The sequence below is a fragment of the Salvia miltiorrhiza genome, chromosome 8, assembly GCF_028751815.1.
Source record: "Salvia miltiorrhiza cultivar Shanhuang (shh) chromosome 8, IMPLAD_Smil_shh, whole genome shotgun sequence".
NCBI classification, from domain to species: domain Eukaryota; kingdom Viridiplantae; phylum Streptophyta; class Magnoliopsida; order Lamiales; family Lamiaceae; genus Salvia; species Salvia miltiorrhiza.
Window position 1 is genome coordinate 55,944,858 of NC_080394.1, and position 13,718 is coordinate 55,958,575.

At 40.7% G+C, this 13,718-nt stretch overlaps 2 protein-coding genes across 3 annotated transcripts; one reads left to right on the plus strand and one right to left on the minus strand.

Annotated features, from left to right (window-relative positions):
* Positions 1-389: 389 nt before the first annotated feature.
* On the minus strand, positions 390-6,466 carry LOC130999306 (putative late blight resistance protein homolog R1A-10). Its single transcript, XM_057924821.1, has 4 exons — positions 5,945-6,466; positions 3,116-3,524; positions 1,360-2,865; positions 390-1,284 (listed from the first exon to the last, which is right to left on the minus strand). The coding sequence occupies exons 1-4, from the start codon at positions 6,454-6,456 to the stop codon at positions 871-873; spliced, it is 2,841 nt and encodes a 946-aa protein (XP_057780804.1). The 5' UTR covers positions 6,457-6,466; the 3' UTR covers positions 390-870.
* Positions 6,467-10,474: 4,008 nt separating this feature from the next.
* LOC130999314 (uncharacterized) lies at positions 10,475-13,718 on the plus strand. 2 transcript variants are annotated; one of them, XM_057924829.1, is made up of 2 exons: positions 10,475-10,674; positions 11,181-13,718. In XM_057924829.1, exon 2 carries the CDS (start codon positions 11,194-11,196, stop codon positions 13,606-13,608), a length of 2,415 nt encoding a protein of 804 aa, XP_057780812.1. In that variant the 5' UTR covers positions 10,475-10,674; positions 11,181-11,193; the 3' UTR covers positions 13,609-13,718. The 2 variants fall into 2 exon arrangements, with proteins under 2 accessions (XP_057780812.1, XP_057780813.1); XM_057924830.1 differs by having other exon boundaries at positions 10,475-10,656.

Sequence of the window (13,718 nt, forward strand, 5' to 3'; positions counted from 1 at the left end):
TTGGGATTCTCTAAGATTTTAAAGAACTTTATAAATCCATAGACTTCGTGTGGAGTCGCATGAAGTTTAGAGGAATCCATTGAAATCTCAAGTCTGAAGCTCAGATTTCGTCCTTTGTATTTTTTTTTTTTTTGACAAATCCATCAAAATCTATGGATTGTTAAAATCCATGAAATGTTGAATACTACTTGATTTTAAAAGACTTTAAAAAGTTTGGTTTAAATACATCTGGATTTTAAAAGACTTTAAAAAATCTGGATATAATACCTCTGGATTTTAAAAGACTTTTAAGAGTTTGGATTGAATACACCCAAACTTTCGAAATCCTTTAAAATCCTACAGAATCTCAATCCAATACACCCCCTAAGCCTCAGAGCGTTTACCTGATTTAATTGTTTGATGATGACGGCGCGACAGTTGAGAAGGGCAGGCGGTGGATCTACAGCTGCAGGAATGGTTAACCTTTTACCGACTTCCCAAGAGAAGTCCATATGAAGTTTTGAATGTCGATATGATGTAGCTTCAGTTATAAGTGGGACATTGCTTCCTCTCCACATTCTTATCATCTCTTTCCAATTCGCCGCAGCCAAAGGATTGCAGTCAACTACTTCAAATGTATCATGCCACGCCAAAACATGACTAGGGACTTCATCCAACATGTAGCAGTGTTTGATGCTCACATGTTTAAGCTTAAGAAAGCTATAAACTGTAGTCTTCCACTGCACCAAATCTGTATCTTCAATCACAAGACGTTCCAGTTTCCGGAAAGCCCTGAAACTTGTCTCCCACTTTTCTCCCTGAAAAGCATATCCCCGTAATTCCAACACCTATATATATCGAGAAAAATGAGTAATCATTATTGATCATCTTTCATAAAAAAATCAAAATAAATAAATAATCTAGCACCCTGAGATTCTTCAACTCTTCAATGATATTCATGTACTCCCAGGGATACCCCAGCCCGCTCAAGCTCAGCCGTTCCAGACTTGGCGGGAACATCGAGCGAGGAGCCGGTGGAGCAACCCTGGGCTCAACCTCAGGATTCACCACCACACATTCCAGTGATTCCAGTTTGCTGAGACTGGAGATACGATTCAGGTATTGATGAAACGGATCAGGAGCATCACCAGGCGGTAAATCAATTTGAATCCCTAGCTTTTGTAGATTGGGGATTCCTTTCAGGACCTCCTCAGTGAAAGTGTGGTAGCCCACATCCAACAGAGTCACCAGGTTTGGTAAGACAGCGCCGCTAGTATTAGGGATCGGTAGGTTGCTTCCTGTGACCTGAACCAATTAATCGGTAAAAAAATTAAACGGAAATCATTATTGATCCTTTAAAAAAAAAAAAAAAAAAAAAACCTGAACATGTTTGAGTTCCTTCATATCCCATATCTCCATAGGCAGGTAGGAAGGATCTCCAGACAGGCAGAGATGGCGACTGACAATCAAGAATTGGAGATTCCACAGTTTGGAGATGGTAGGCGGAAGGTCTCCGTCGCAGGTGATGGCGAGGTGCCTGAGATGAATAAGCTCCACTGCTTCAATAGGGAAATCATAGAAACGGATTGCCGCAGCATCCAGCACCCTCAGCAGCCTCAGCTCCCAGCATACCAGCACAGGGTACTGATGATACGCGCCGCTACAGAGAAAGGAATGCGCTGTTGAAGCCGACCCCATCATCGCGACATGCACGTCTTTAATGCTCAGCAAAATGCAGTTGCGGATACAGAATCTGCGAGCCGTCTTGATTGAATCATTATCATCTTGATTACTACTCAATGTATAGAAGAAGCTGGTCCTCGCAGCTACAGCGTTGGTTAGATACCATAAAACAGAATTAAGGCGACAAGTGTCGGATCTCATCACAAGATTTCTATCGACAAGCTCCCGCAAACATTCTGCACCCAACTCTTGTTCGTCTCCTTGTTCGAGAAAACCCTCAGCACTCCAGAGCTGGACGATTCTGGAGGCGGAGACCTCGCTTTTCTCCGGAAACACTCCCATGTAGAGAAAGCAGGGTTTCAAATACTGAGGCAGGTTGCTGTAGATTGGAATTAGTGTTTCAGATAAGTCTTGCAACGCACTCACGAAATCCGAATTCTTCTTTGCCACATCGTCCCAGTATTCCGCGGTGAGGTCTTTGGAAACGAGGCTAGCTATTTTGAGAATGGTGAGAGGAAGACCATCACAGTTCTCAGCAATTTTCTTCCCACTTCTCCTCAGATCAAAAGGGCAGTTATCTTCTTCAATAAACACCTTCTCACAAAGAAGCTTCCAGCTTTCTTCTTTGCTTAGTAAGTGCATTTCACGAACAATGTGGACCTTTTCAGAACGTGCCACTTTCCCCATTCTAGTAGTCACAAAAGCCCTGCCCTTGATGTTCGGAAATGACTTCGCCAAGTGCTCCAATGGAGCTTCGCTCCACACATCGTCCAACACAATGAAGAGCCTCTTGTTCAGTAACACTTGGATCTTCTCAGCAGCAAGATCTGCATCTCCTCTGATTACCATTTTATCAATGTCTGGAAATATCTGAGCTAGAATATCTATGAATATATCTTCTGATTTATATTTTGGGCCTAAAGTAAGCCACACGCAGTGCTTGTAATAACGCAAATCAATATTCTCATATTCGGACAAAATCTTAGCATATTCATAAACCTTCTTAACAAATGCTGTCTTGCCAATGCCCGCCATTCCAACAAATGAGATGACTTCCATCTTTGGGAAGAACTTCCTTTCCGGGAAGAGCTTCTCCTTCATAAATTGAACGCCAGTTGGTGCATCAATATCTTCGATAAAATGGGATAAGACGGCCTTGTCACTATCTGTAAAATTGTTCAAGTCTTCTCTGATTTTACGTACCTGGCGATTAGTTCATCAATACAAGAGTGAGTCTGTGAAATATGTATGTCAAATCAGATTTGAAAAATTAGACTTTCAATTCATATTCTAACTATCACTTGTGCTTCTAGTATTTCTTGACACACAATAATCTTTAATGTTTTTAATTCATTGTCTTTAATTAAATTTTACTCGGTATTAAATTCCACTATTTTTTTTTTTTTTTAATCTTTTTATCCTTTAATCACACAGAGAGAAAAGTTGTACTTACATCTGCTAGTTCATCAACAATTTCGTGGAAGATTGGATGGTGTGGATGATGGGCTACCTGGCTCCACGCCTCTACACTTCTGTCGGCGTTCCATAAGAAGAAGATAAGCTTCACAAAACAAAAAAACCGGCCTCGACAGTTCCGGACAGCCTTCCTTCCCACATCCTCCAAGTCCGGCGAGACGGGCTGCGGCGCCAACAGCATAGACCGGAGAAGATCCCACCACATGTCCTCGTATCGTAAGGCCGGATATCCCATCCTATAAGTTAAAAGGAGCCCCGGATGGTTCATTACGTTTACGGCGCTGCTCGTCACCAACACTACACTCCCGTTGTTCTGCACCGGAAACGCAGTCACCAAGTACTCCAACATTCCCGTCTCATTCATGTTATCCAACACGATCATGTACCTTAGGATTGTACAAATTCGATGTGTAACAATATTATTTACACTGTTACATGAAGTTTAGCTACACGAATAATTCATGTAAGAGCATAATAGTAAAAAATGACTATTACTACTCCCTCCGTCCCACGAATCTTGACACGTTTCTTTTTTTGGTAATAATTATTACTTTCTCTCTCCTACTTTATCACATTTATTATATTCTCTCTCCTACTTTATCACTTTTATTACCTTCTCTCTCCTACTTTATCAATTTTATATTTTATTAATTACACACTTAAAACACTAATCTACAACTCCTTAATTCCCGTGCCGAACCCAAACGTGTCAAGACTCGCGGGACGGAGGGAGTATTATTTACACAATTTTATCTACATTCGTGTAATTTTCTTTTGTTATAGTATGAGAAATGGTCAAAAGTATATAATACACACTCTCTGTATGTTTTCCTTATTGGGGTGTCTCATTAATATTGGTCTGTTTCTATTTTTGGCAATGTCTTTACACTATAAACAATTGGTCTCACACACTTTTACACTATAATAATGAGACTGAGGGAGTAATAGAAATTGTGTTAATATATCAAAGTACCCACTTTCTTATAACAAAAATAAATTTTACCCACTCAAATAAAAACATAAAAAATACCCACTTTTTGTGTTAAAGGACTAAATTACCCTTCTATATAAATGGGCAAACCCTAATTTCATTTCATTATCTCATTTCTCTCTCTCTACCCGCTCTCTCCTCTCTCTCTCATTCCTCAACGCACTCTCTCTCTCTCTGGCGATTGAGGCGGCGGATCGACTGGAGCACGGCGGTGGCGGCCGAGGGCGGCCATTGAGGCGGCGGATCGACTGGAGCACGGCGGTGGCGGTCGAGGACAGCCATGGCGACATCGGCGTTGCCGCCGCGCGTTCCTCTCCTCATCTCCAATCTCGGCATCTCTCTCTCCTTCTTCCTCTATCTACACGCACCTCCGCCGCCGTCCGCCCCCTCGCCGCGGTCGAGGCTCCGGAGAAGGTCATCGATCTCGGCGATCAGATCTCGAGCCTCACCATCGCCGACGATCAGAAGCTCGGTGATCAGATCTCGACGCTCACAAGTTCGACGTCTCCGCCGCGTCGCGGCCGCCGCCGCCTCGCTCTTTGTCTTCTCTCTCTCTTTCTCTCTCCTGCAACGGCCGGCGAGAAACGCATGCTCTGCCGTCGATCTCCCTCTGCCATCAATTTCCAGTTTACTTAACGAATGGGGCGAATGTGTATAATTTCCATGTGACTTATTTTAAAATTGTTGAATTTGAGGGGAGTTTTGGTGAATTTGAGTGAATTTGGTGAATTAGGGGATCAGCGAATTGTTGCAGATTAACTTGATCAACAATTTCTTCGAGTTGATGGATTAGTGAATTAGGGGGGGGGGGGAATTGATTTTTTTTCAATTATATTCGATATTCTTTTATGTTGATTTCAACACGGAAGTTAACTAGGAGATTATTTAGATTATTTGAGAAAAAATTAAATTCAATTTGATTTTAATAAAAAAAATTACAAGTAACAAAGAAATTGATGAAAATCGAGCAATTTTGTACAAATGTTCTTGAATTCACAACCAGATTTATGAATTCACAACTGAATTATCAACGTTGGTTGTGAATTCACAATTGAAATAGTGTTGGTTGTGAATTCAAGTTTCATTGGTTGTGAATTCACAATTTGAAATAATGTTGATTGTGAATTCAAGTTTTATCGGTTGTGAATTCACAACTCGAAATAATGTTGGTTGTGAATTCACGCGAATTCACAACCAACACTTGTTATTCACAACCAATACTTGAATTTAGTTGTGAATTCGAGTTGAATTCACAACCAGTGAACAGTGGGTATTTGTAAAATTTTATATGTAAGGGTAAAATGGTAAATGTGGGTATTTTTTTAAGTTTTTATATTAGTGGGTAAAATTTATTTTTACTATATAAAAGTGGCTATTTTCAAAATCCACTCATAGAAATTTATAGTCATATAGATAAAAATATAAAAATCATACTCATTTTTTACTTTAATACTTTTATACATAAAATTCGATAATTACACGAAAAATTAATTTAAATTCGTGTAATTGCAATGTTAATTTTTAAATAAAGAAACAATAGTCATTTTTTACTTTTTATCCATATGGATAAAAAATTTGAATTCTAATTTTTTTTTTATTAAGGATATAATTGGCACATTTACACAAAAAAGATTAATATTTCCAATTTTTTTTATCTTTATGAGTTATTAACTCAAGTTTCTCTTGCTATATCGAAAATGCTAGAATTGTATATTGTCACAATAATAATATTATGATACGTACGAATAATCCAAATCGAATTTAGTATTTGAAAGATATTTAAATAATTTGACGAATACGAATCGAATATTGTACCTCCGCCCCGCCAGTATGTTGAGCAGATTGACCCTGATTGCAAATTCTTCGTCGTCCTCGTAGCTCCCCTTGAGCCCCGTGGCGCCTTGCCCGACCGCCGCCACCGCCACCTCCCGGTCGCCACAGTTGAGATAGATTCTAGCCTGAGAGAGAATGCCGATGAGGATATCTTTGCGGTGATTATTGGGGGCCACGGTCACCCACACGCCGCAGTGAAAAGTTTGTAGTTCTCGTACGTATTGAAAAAGCTCCCGCGCCGCGTACGTTCTTTTGGTGCCCGGCCGCCCGAAGATCGACGCAGCTGCCCAGTCGTCTGGCCTCACGGCTTTTCTCATGTGCCATTTCATACGGTTCAGTTCATCAGAGTATCCAACCATGTCGGCATCATCAGAGTCATCAGTTTCTGATAATGAAGCGTCGCCGCCACCGCCCTCGCCCCCGTCGTCATTGTCTAGTTCCGCGGCGTAATCCTCCCTCAACTTCGTCGCAGTTTCAGCAAACCACCTCATCATCTCACAAGAAACTAATTCATCTCCGTCATAATCTGATTGATGGAGTTGTTGGGAATTATAGACGCTAATAATTCCGCCCAGGATTGTTGTTGGGAAATTAGACACAACTAATTCCGCCCGGGATCAAGTGTGACTCAATATTGTGGATATCGACCGATATGAAACGAGAAGAAAAATGACACCGATATTTTTAACGTGGTTCGGCCAAACTGCCTACGTCCACGGACCCACACCAATATATTAGAGAATCTCAAAAGGAGGAGTACAACAAAAATACCACACTGTATTTTGTATCTGCCTACGCAGAGGCTATCTCTCTCAACTCACTTTTATCACTCGTGTATAACTTCCACACTGAAGTTTTCTCTCACAAGATTTTTCTCTCTCTCTAGCAAAATTTTCCTTCTGCTTGGTGGTGTTGTTCTGGGGTTTTGGGGTGATTTTTGCAGGTTTCTGCCTTCTCTATTTATAGGCAAAAGACTGCCTCCAAATGAATAGTATCTGCAGCAGTTGTTGAAAGATTGATGGCCGCATTGCTTGAAGCCATTTGCAGCTAAAGTGGAAGCCACCCTTTTGACTTGGTGGTTGGCCCCCTTCTTTTGACTAACAATCTCCCACTTGAAGACTGATTTCAATCTGTCTTCACACCTTGATCAACGCAGCAGTCTTTCTGTCTTAACTGTAAAGACATAACCGGTAGTGCTTCTCCTGCGATCTACCGCACCGCCAAAATTTGCATCTACAAAACCTTGTAGTGCTACATCACCTCGTCGAAAGCACAAGCATCTATCAGTAGATCCACGTAGATATCTCAATATCCACCTTACTGCTTCCCAATGCTGCTTTCCTGGATTTGCCATAAATCTGCTCACAACTCCCACTGCATGAGCGATATCTGGTCTAGTACAGACCATGGCATACATCAGACTTCCAACGGCTGAGGCGTAAGGAATTTTAGCCATGAAGTCTCTTTCCTCCTTTGTCTTTTGAGAGTGCTCTTTGCATAGGCGGAAATGGTTAGCTAACGCTGAGCTAACCGGCTTAGCACTGCTCATGTTGAATCTTTGCAAGATTCGATCAACGTATTTGGCCTGAGACAACTGCAAAACACCTTTTTGCTTGTCTCTGTAAATTCTCATCCCGAGAATTCGCTTTGCTTCTCCTAAATCCTCCCCTCAAACCAAGGACCACATCATGTCCTCCCTCGAACGACAATCCATACATCTTGCACCGCCGTTACCACTCAACGGGACTCGCTGCCTGACCACAGTATCAGGAAGACTTTCGATACAAGGAACCACCGGATTCAATCGTGAGTTCACTGGGGGTACACCTCCGTATATCTTGCACCGCCGTTACCACTCAACGGGACTCGCTGCCTGACCACACTATCAGGAAGACTTTCGATACAAGGAACCTGAGGTCGAGATGACCTGCCAAATACTTTTATGTGAGAAAGTTTGATTTCTTTGCCGCTCCAAACTTTCTCCGGTATTCTGTACTCCAATGGTACAGATGTCCCATGGTTAACGAGATATGCCGTTGTGTTGACAGCTTCTGCCCAAAATTGTGTTGGCAGTCCTGCATGTATCCTCATGCTCCTAGCTCTTTCTGTCAACGTCCGGTTCATGCGTTCTGCGACTCTATTTTGTTGTGGGGTCCCTGGCATTTCCAACTTGATGCCATTCTGGTAACAAAATTTCTTGAACGCCATATCTTCGTATTCTCCGCCATTATCGGATCTCTTTATCCGTAAGCCAGTTTCATTCTCCACCATGGCCTTCCACTTCTTGAACGCCTCAAACACCTCTGACTTTTGTCTCAAGAAGTAAACCCACACCTTTTTCGAGTGGTCATCGATGAAAGTCACAAAGGTAAGACTTTCCGCCAATGGATGAAACTCTTGCTGGACCCCAAACATCTGTGTGGACTAACTCAAGCTTTACTTGCTTCAGAGTTCTACAACTTGTGTTGAAACTCACCCTCTTCTGCTTCCCGAAGATACAACTTTTGCAAAAGTCTATATCAACAGACTGAAGCTCTGGTAGTTTCCCTTTCGAATGCATATACTTGAGCCCTTTCTGGCTCATGTGCCCAAGTCTTTGGTGCCACAGATTTGCATTCTTCTTGCTATCAGCAACTGCAATTGTCACACACGCATTCATCGCTGTGTATAGGCTGCCAGCATCCTTGCCACGTGCAAGAATCATTGCGCCCCTAGTGATTTTCCAACAATCACCTGAGAGGTGTGTATCACATCCTTCTCTCGACAATTGCTTGACGGAGATCAAGTTATTCCTCAACTCTGGAATATGTCTCACGTCCTTCAATTTCCATACAGATCCATTGAGTTTGATCTGTACTTCTCCTATGCCCACCACGCTGCATGGATGATCATCTCCAAGATATACTTCTCCGAAATTTCCCGACATGTAATTTATGAAGGAATTTCGATTCGAGGTGGCATGGAAAGATGCTCCAGAGTCTATGACCCAATACTCGGCCATTTTCTCCATGGAACATATCAAGACATCGCCTTCTTCTTCAGCCATAACATTGGCTTCGGTCTTTTTCTCGTTTCCCTTTGAAGGTACTTTACACTGCGTTCTGTAGTGCCCGACCTGACCACAGTTCCAACATTCAACAGACTTTGATTTGTTGGAATTCTTGTGGTTCATGGAGCTCTGCCTGCCATTCTTTGACTTGCTCCGTCCATGTCCTTGACTTCTGGATTTTCCTTCAAGGGCTTATACAGGTCCTTCTGGTACAAGTAATCCTCCATTTGCATTTTCCAAAAAATCCAAAATTCACACCGTTGAATTTATCTATTTTGGAAATTTTATCGTCTGTCGACATTGCTCCCACTCGATCTGGACTCCTTGGATCATTTCTGATTTTTCAGCTAACCACCGTGTTTAGAACACCTTTTGTCGACAAATCGGAACCGCCGTGAATAGTAACAGCGAAAAAACATCAGAAAATATCTGCCACCACTGTGGCTCTGATACCAGTTGTTGGGAATTATAGACGCTAATAATTCCGCCCAGGATTGTTGTTGGGAAATTAGACACAACTAATTCCGCCCGGGATCAAGTGTGACTCAATATTGTGGATATCGACCGATATGAAACGAGAAGAAAAATGACACCGATATTTTTAACGTGGTTCGGCCAAACTGCCTACGTCCACGGACCCACACCAATATATTAGAGAATCTCAAAAGGAGGAGTACAACAAAAATACCACACTGTATTTTGTATCTGCCTACGCAGAGGCTATCTCTCTCAACTCACTTTTATCACTCGTGTATAACTTCCACACTGAAGTTTTCTCTCACAAGATTTTTCTCTCTCTCTAGCAAAATTTTCCTTCTGCTTGGTGGTGTTGTTCTGGGGTTTTGGGGTGATTTTTGCAGGTTTCTGCCTTCTCTATTTATAGGCAAAAGACTGCCTCCAAATGAATAGTATCTGCAGCAGTTGTTGAAAGATTGATGGCCGCATTGCTTGAAGCCATTTGCAGCTAAAGTGGAAGCCACCCTTTTGACTTGGTGGTTGGCCCCCTTCTTTTGACTAACAGGAGTATCAGAAAATCTTCAAGTTTGCTCGCCGCCTCTCTCGTCTGGCCGTCCAAAGCCTCCAACCTTTCGCCTCCGCCGTGATCGTCGAGTCTTTTCAGGACGCTCTGTAGTGATGCCGCCTCCTCGGAGGCAGATCGCAAGCTTTCCCGAGAAAATCGACAAGAATTTAGAAGACGTTCTATTGTTTGCTTAAGGGAAATCACTGCAGCATAAGCCATCTATATGCCCAGATAAAAAGCTAGGGATGAATTTGATGGCAATGGCATGCATCATATATGTTAGTCAAATGAGCTAGCATATGCTACTATTGTAGCCAGTGGCGGAGCCAAGGGGGGGGGCAGTGGGTTCACTGGACCCCCCTGGAATTTTGTAATTTTCGCAGGGGTATTTTAGTAATTTCACATATATTAATAAAAATTAAAAAAAAAACAATTTTAGGGTTCATTTTCGCAGCCCTCACAACCTAACCTCTGAAACTCCTCCCCTTCTCCATTGCGCAGCTGCGCCGCTTTCCAACTTCCAGGTGCCGCGCCGCTTTCCAACTTCTCTACCGGCTGCTGCCAGCCTGCCCCTGTCGACGCCGTCGCCGGCAATTTCTCTCCGTCGACAGCAATCTCTCTCCGGTGCGTCGTCTCTCTCCGGTGCGACGTCTTTTTCTTTAATTTCATGTTGGTTTTAAAAATATAAGTTTGTAGCTTCCGCAGCAATGCTAAGGAAATCGGATTTATTAAATATCGTTGAACTGTGTTGCCATCGACTTTGCAGAGAGGGTGCTGTGATTTATTTAGTTGTAGGCTTGTAGCCATTTATTTTTAATGGATTTAGTTGAAATGATTTTTATTCAGCATGTTTAGACGCACATTTGATGATAAATCTTAAGATTTTGTTTTTATTGGTTTGTTAAAAAAATAAAAATATAAGTTTGTTCTTCTTTGAAATTAAAAATGGGAACTGCAACATGTTTAAATCAATTGATCCTTTTTGTTTGTTCTTTTGTTTTTCTCTATTGATGTCTAAATCAGTAGTATTCACATTGTAATGTTCCTTTGGTATGAGAATTGTAATTTGATTGGTGATTTGCCTCATATATTTGTTGGTATTAATGCGTTTATATATTGACTGAAATGTATATATTTTTTATTCACAGGAAGTAGCTGAAAATGAAACGATATTATAATCACATAGTTACTACAAGTGGGGCGGGTTCATCTTCAACGATTAATGGTCCTAATGCACGTGTGGAACCTGAAGCATCACCAAAAGAAGTGAATATTGAAGTTGATCTTCAGCTTGAGCCATCTTCGAAAGTGGTTGATTTATTAAATCTTCCAAGTGATCCGGGACTACGGCCTAACATAATGAGCTATCCTCCAAACATGATTGAGCAGGTGCGTAGAGCTTATTTATTAAAAGGTCCATGTCAACCGCGTAATCATGATTTTCCACAGAAGATAGAGGCCAATAGAAAGCGAAAATTTGTTTCGGCTTGGTTTGATGAATTCAAGATGTGGTTGGAATATAATATTGCAAAAGATGCTGCTTTTTGCTTATATTGTTATTTGTTTTCATCGGGTAGTAGCGAAAAAGGACATGATGCTTTTATATCTGGAGGGTTTAATACTTGGCGCAAGAAAGATAGATTGAGAGATCATGTTGGAGAGGTTAATAGTGATCATAATAAATGTAGATTGGCATGTCAAGATTTGATGAATCAAGCCCAACACATTGAGGTGACAATTTCTAGAGTATCTAAACAGTCACAGATGGATTATCGCTCTAGATTAGATGCATCAATAAAGTGTCTCCGCTATCTCCTTATGCAAGGAATGGCTTTTCGAGGACATGATGAGTCAGAAGAATCTTTGAACCAAGGCAATTTTATGGAGCTTTTGAAACTTTTGGCTTCTTGTAGTAAAGAGATATCTAATGTTGTGTTGAAGAATGCTCCTGAAAACTTGAAACTTACATCACCTGACATTCAGAAAGATATCATAAATGCAATTGCAGTTGAGACTACTAGAGCTATCATTGATGATATTGGTAATGATTTTTTTGCCATATTAGTTGATGAATGTCGGGATGTGTCTGTCAAAGAGCAAATGGGTATTGTTCTACGCTATGTGAATAAAAAGGGATGTGTCATTGAACGATTTATTGGTCTAGTGCATGTTAGTGACACAATTGCTACCTCACTTGAGAAGGGAATTGATTCCTTATTTTCTACTTATGGGTTGAGCATTTCTAGTTTGAGAGGTCAAGGATATGATGGTGCAAGTAACATGAGAGGTGAATTCAGTGGATTGAAAACTTTGATTCTCAAGAGGAATCCTAATGCCTATTATGTTCATTGTTTTGCTCATCAGCTTCAACTAACAATTGTTGCTGTTGCGAAAAAGCATATCATTATTGGGTCTTTCTTTAACACTATCTCGCGTTTATGCAATGTGGTTGGAGGTTCATGTAAGCGCAGGGATATGCTTCGAGAGAGCCAAAGAGAGAAGATTATGGAAGGCATTGCAAGTGATGAAATTAAGACCGGAAGGGGATTGAATCAAGAAATGGGGATGAAACGACACGGGGACACTCGTTGGAGTTCTCATTACGGTACTCTCATCAACTTGATTCACTTATTTACTTCTGTTGTTGATGTTCTGGAGTATGTTGGGGCAAATGGTACCGATGATTCACAAAAATCTGAAGCTATGGATTTGTTAGATGTTATTAGTCGATTTGAGTTTGTCTTTGTGTTACATCTGATGAAGAAAATTTTGGGAATTACACATGATCTATCTCAAGTGCTACAAAGGAAAGAACAAGATATTGTGAATGCAATGAGACTTGTTAATGTAGCAAAAACTCGCTTGCAAGCAATGAGAGATAAAGAATGGGAGATGATGTTAACTGACATTTCTATGTTTTGTAGTAAAAATGAGATAGAAATGATTGATATGGAAGATGAATATGCACCTCGAGGAAGAGGAAGGCGTAGAGTTGAGAAAATGACAAATCTCCACCATTATCGAGTTGAGCTTTTTTACACTGTGATTGACATGCAGGTTTTAGAGTTAAATCAACGTTTTGATGAAGTCAACACAGAATTGATTTTATGCATGTCATGTTTGGATCCTAGAGACTCATTTGCTGGATTTGATATTGAAAAGCTAGTTCGACTTGCAAAGTTTTATCCGTCTGAATTTTCTGAAGTTGCTTTGTATGAACTTGAAAGTCAGCTTGAGAACTTTATTGTCGATGTGCGCATGGATGAAAAGTTCTTAGAACTATCAGGGATTGGAGATCTTGCTGAGAAGATGGTTTCTACAAGGAAACATGACATTTTTCCTTTGGTGTATTTGTTAGTTAAGTTATCATTGACTTTACCAGTTGCTACTGCTACAGTTGAAAGAGTCTTTTCAGCAATGAAGATCATCAAGAGTGTTCTTCGCAATCGTATGGGAGACAATCTTTTGAACGATTGCTTAGTACCTTACATCGAAAAGGATGTGTTTGTAAATGTTACTAATGAAGCTATTATGCAGAGGTTTCAGAACATGAAAAACAGGAGAGAAATGTTATGATTTCTGAAAAAAATTGTTTATGTTGTTTATTTGACTTGTTATGTAATTTAAATGACATTATAGTTGTATTAGTGATTATTATTTATTTCGAATTTTTTATTATTTATTTA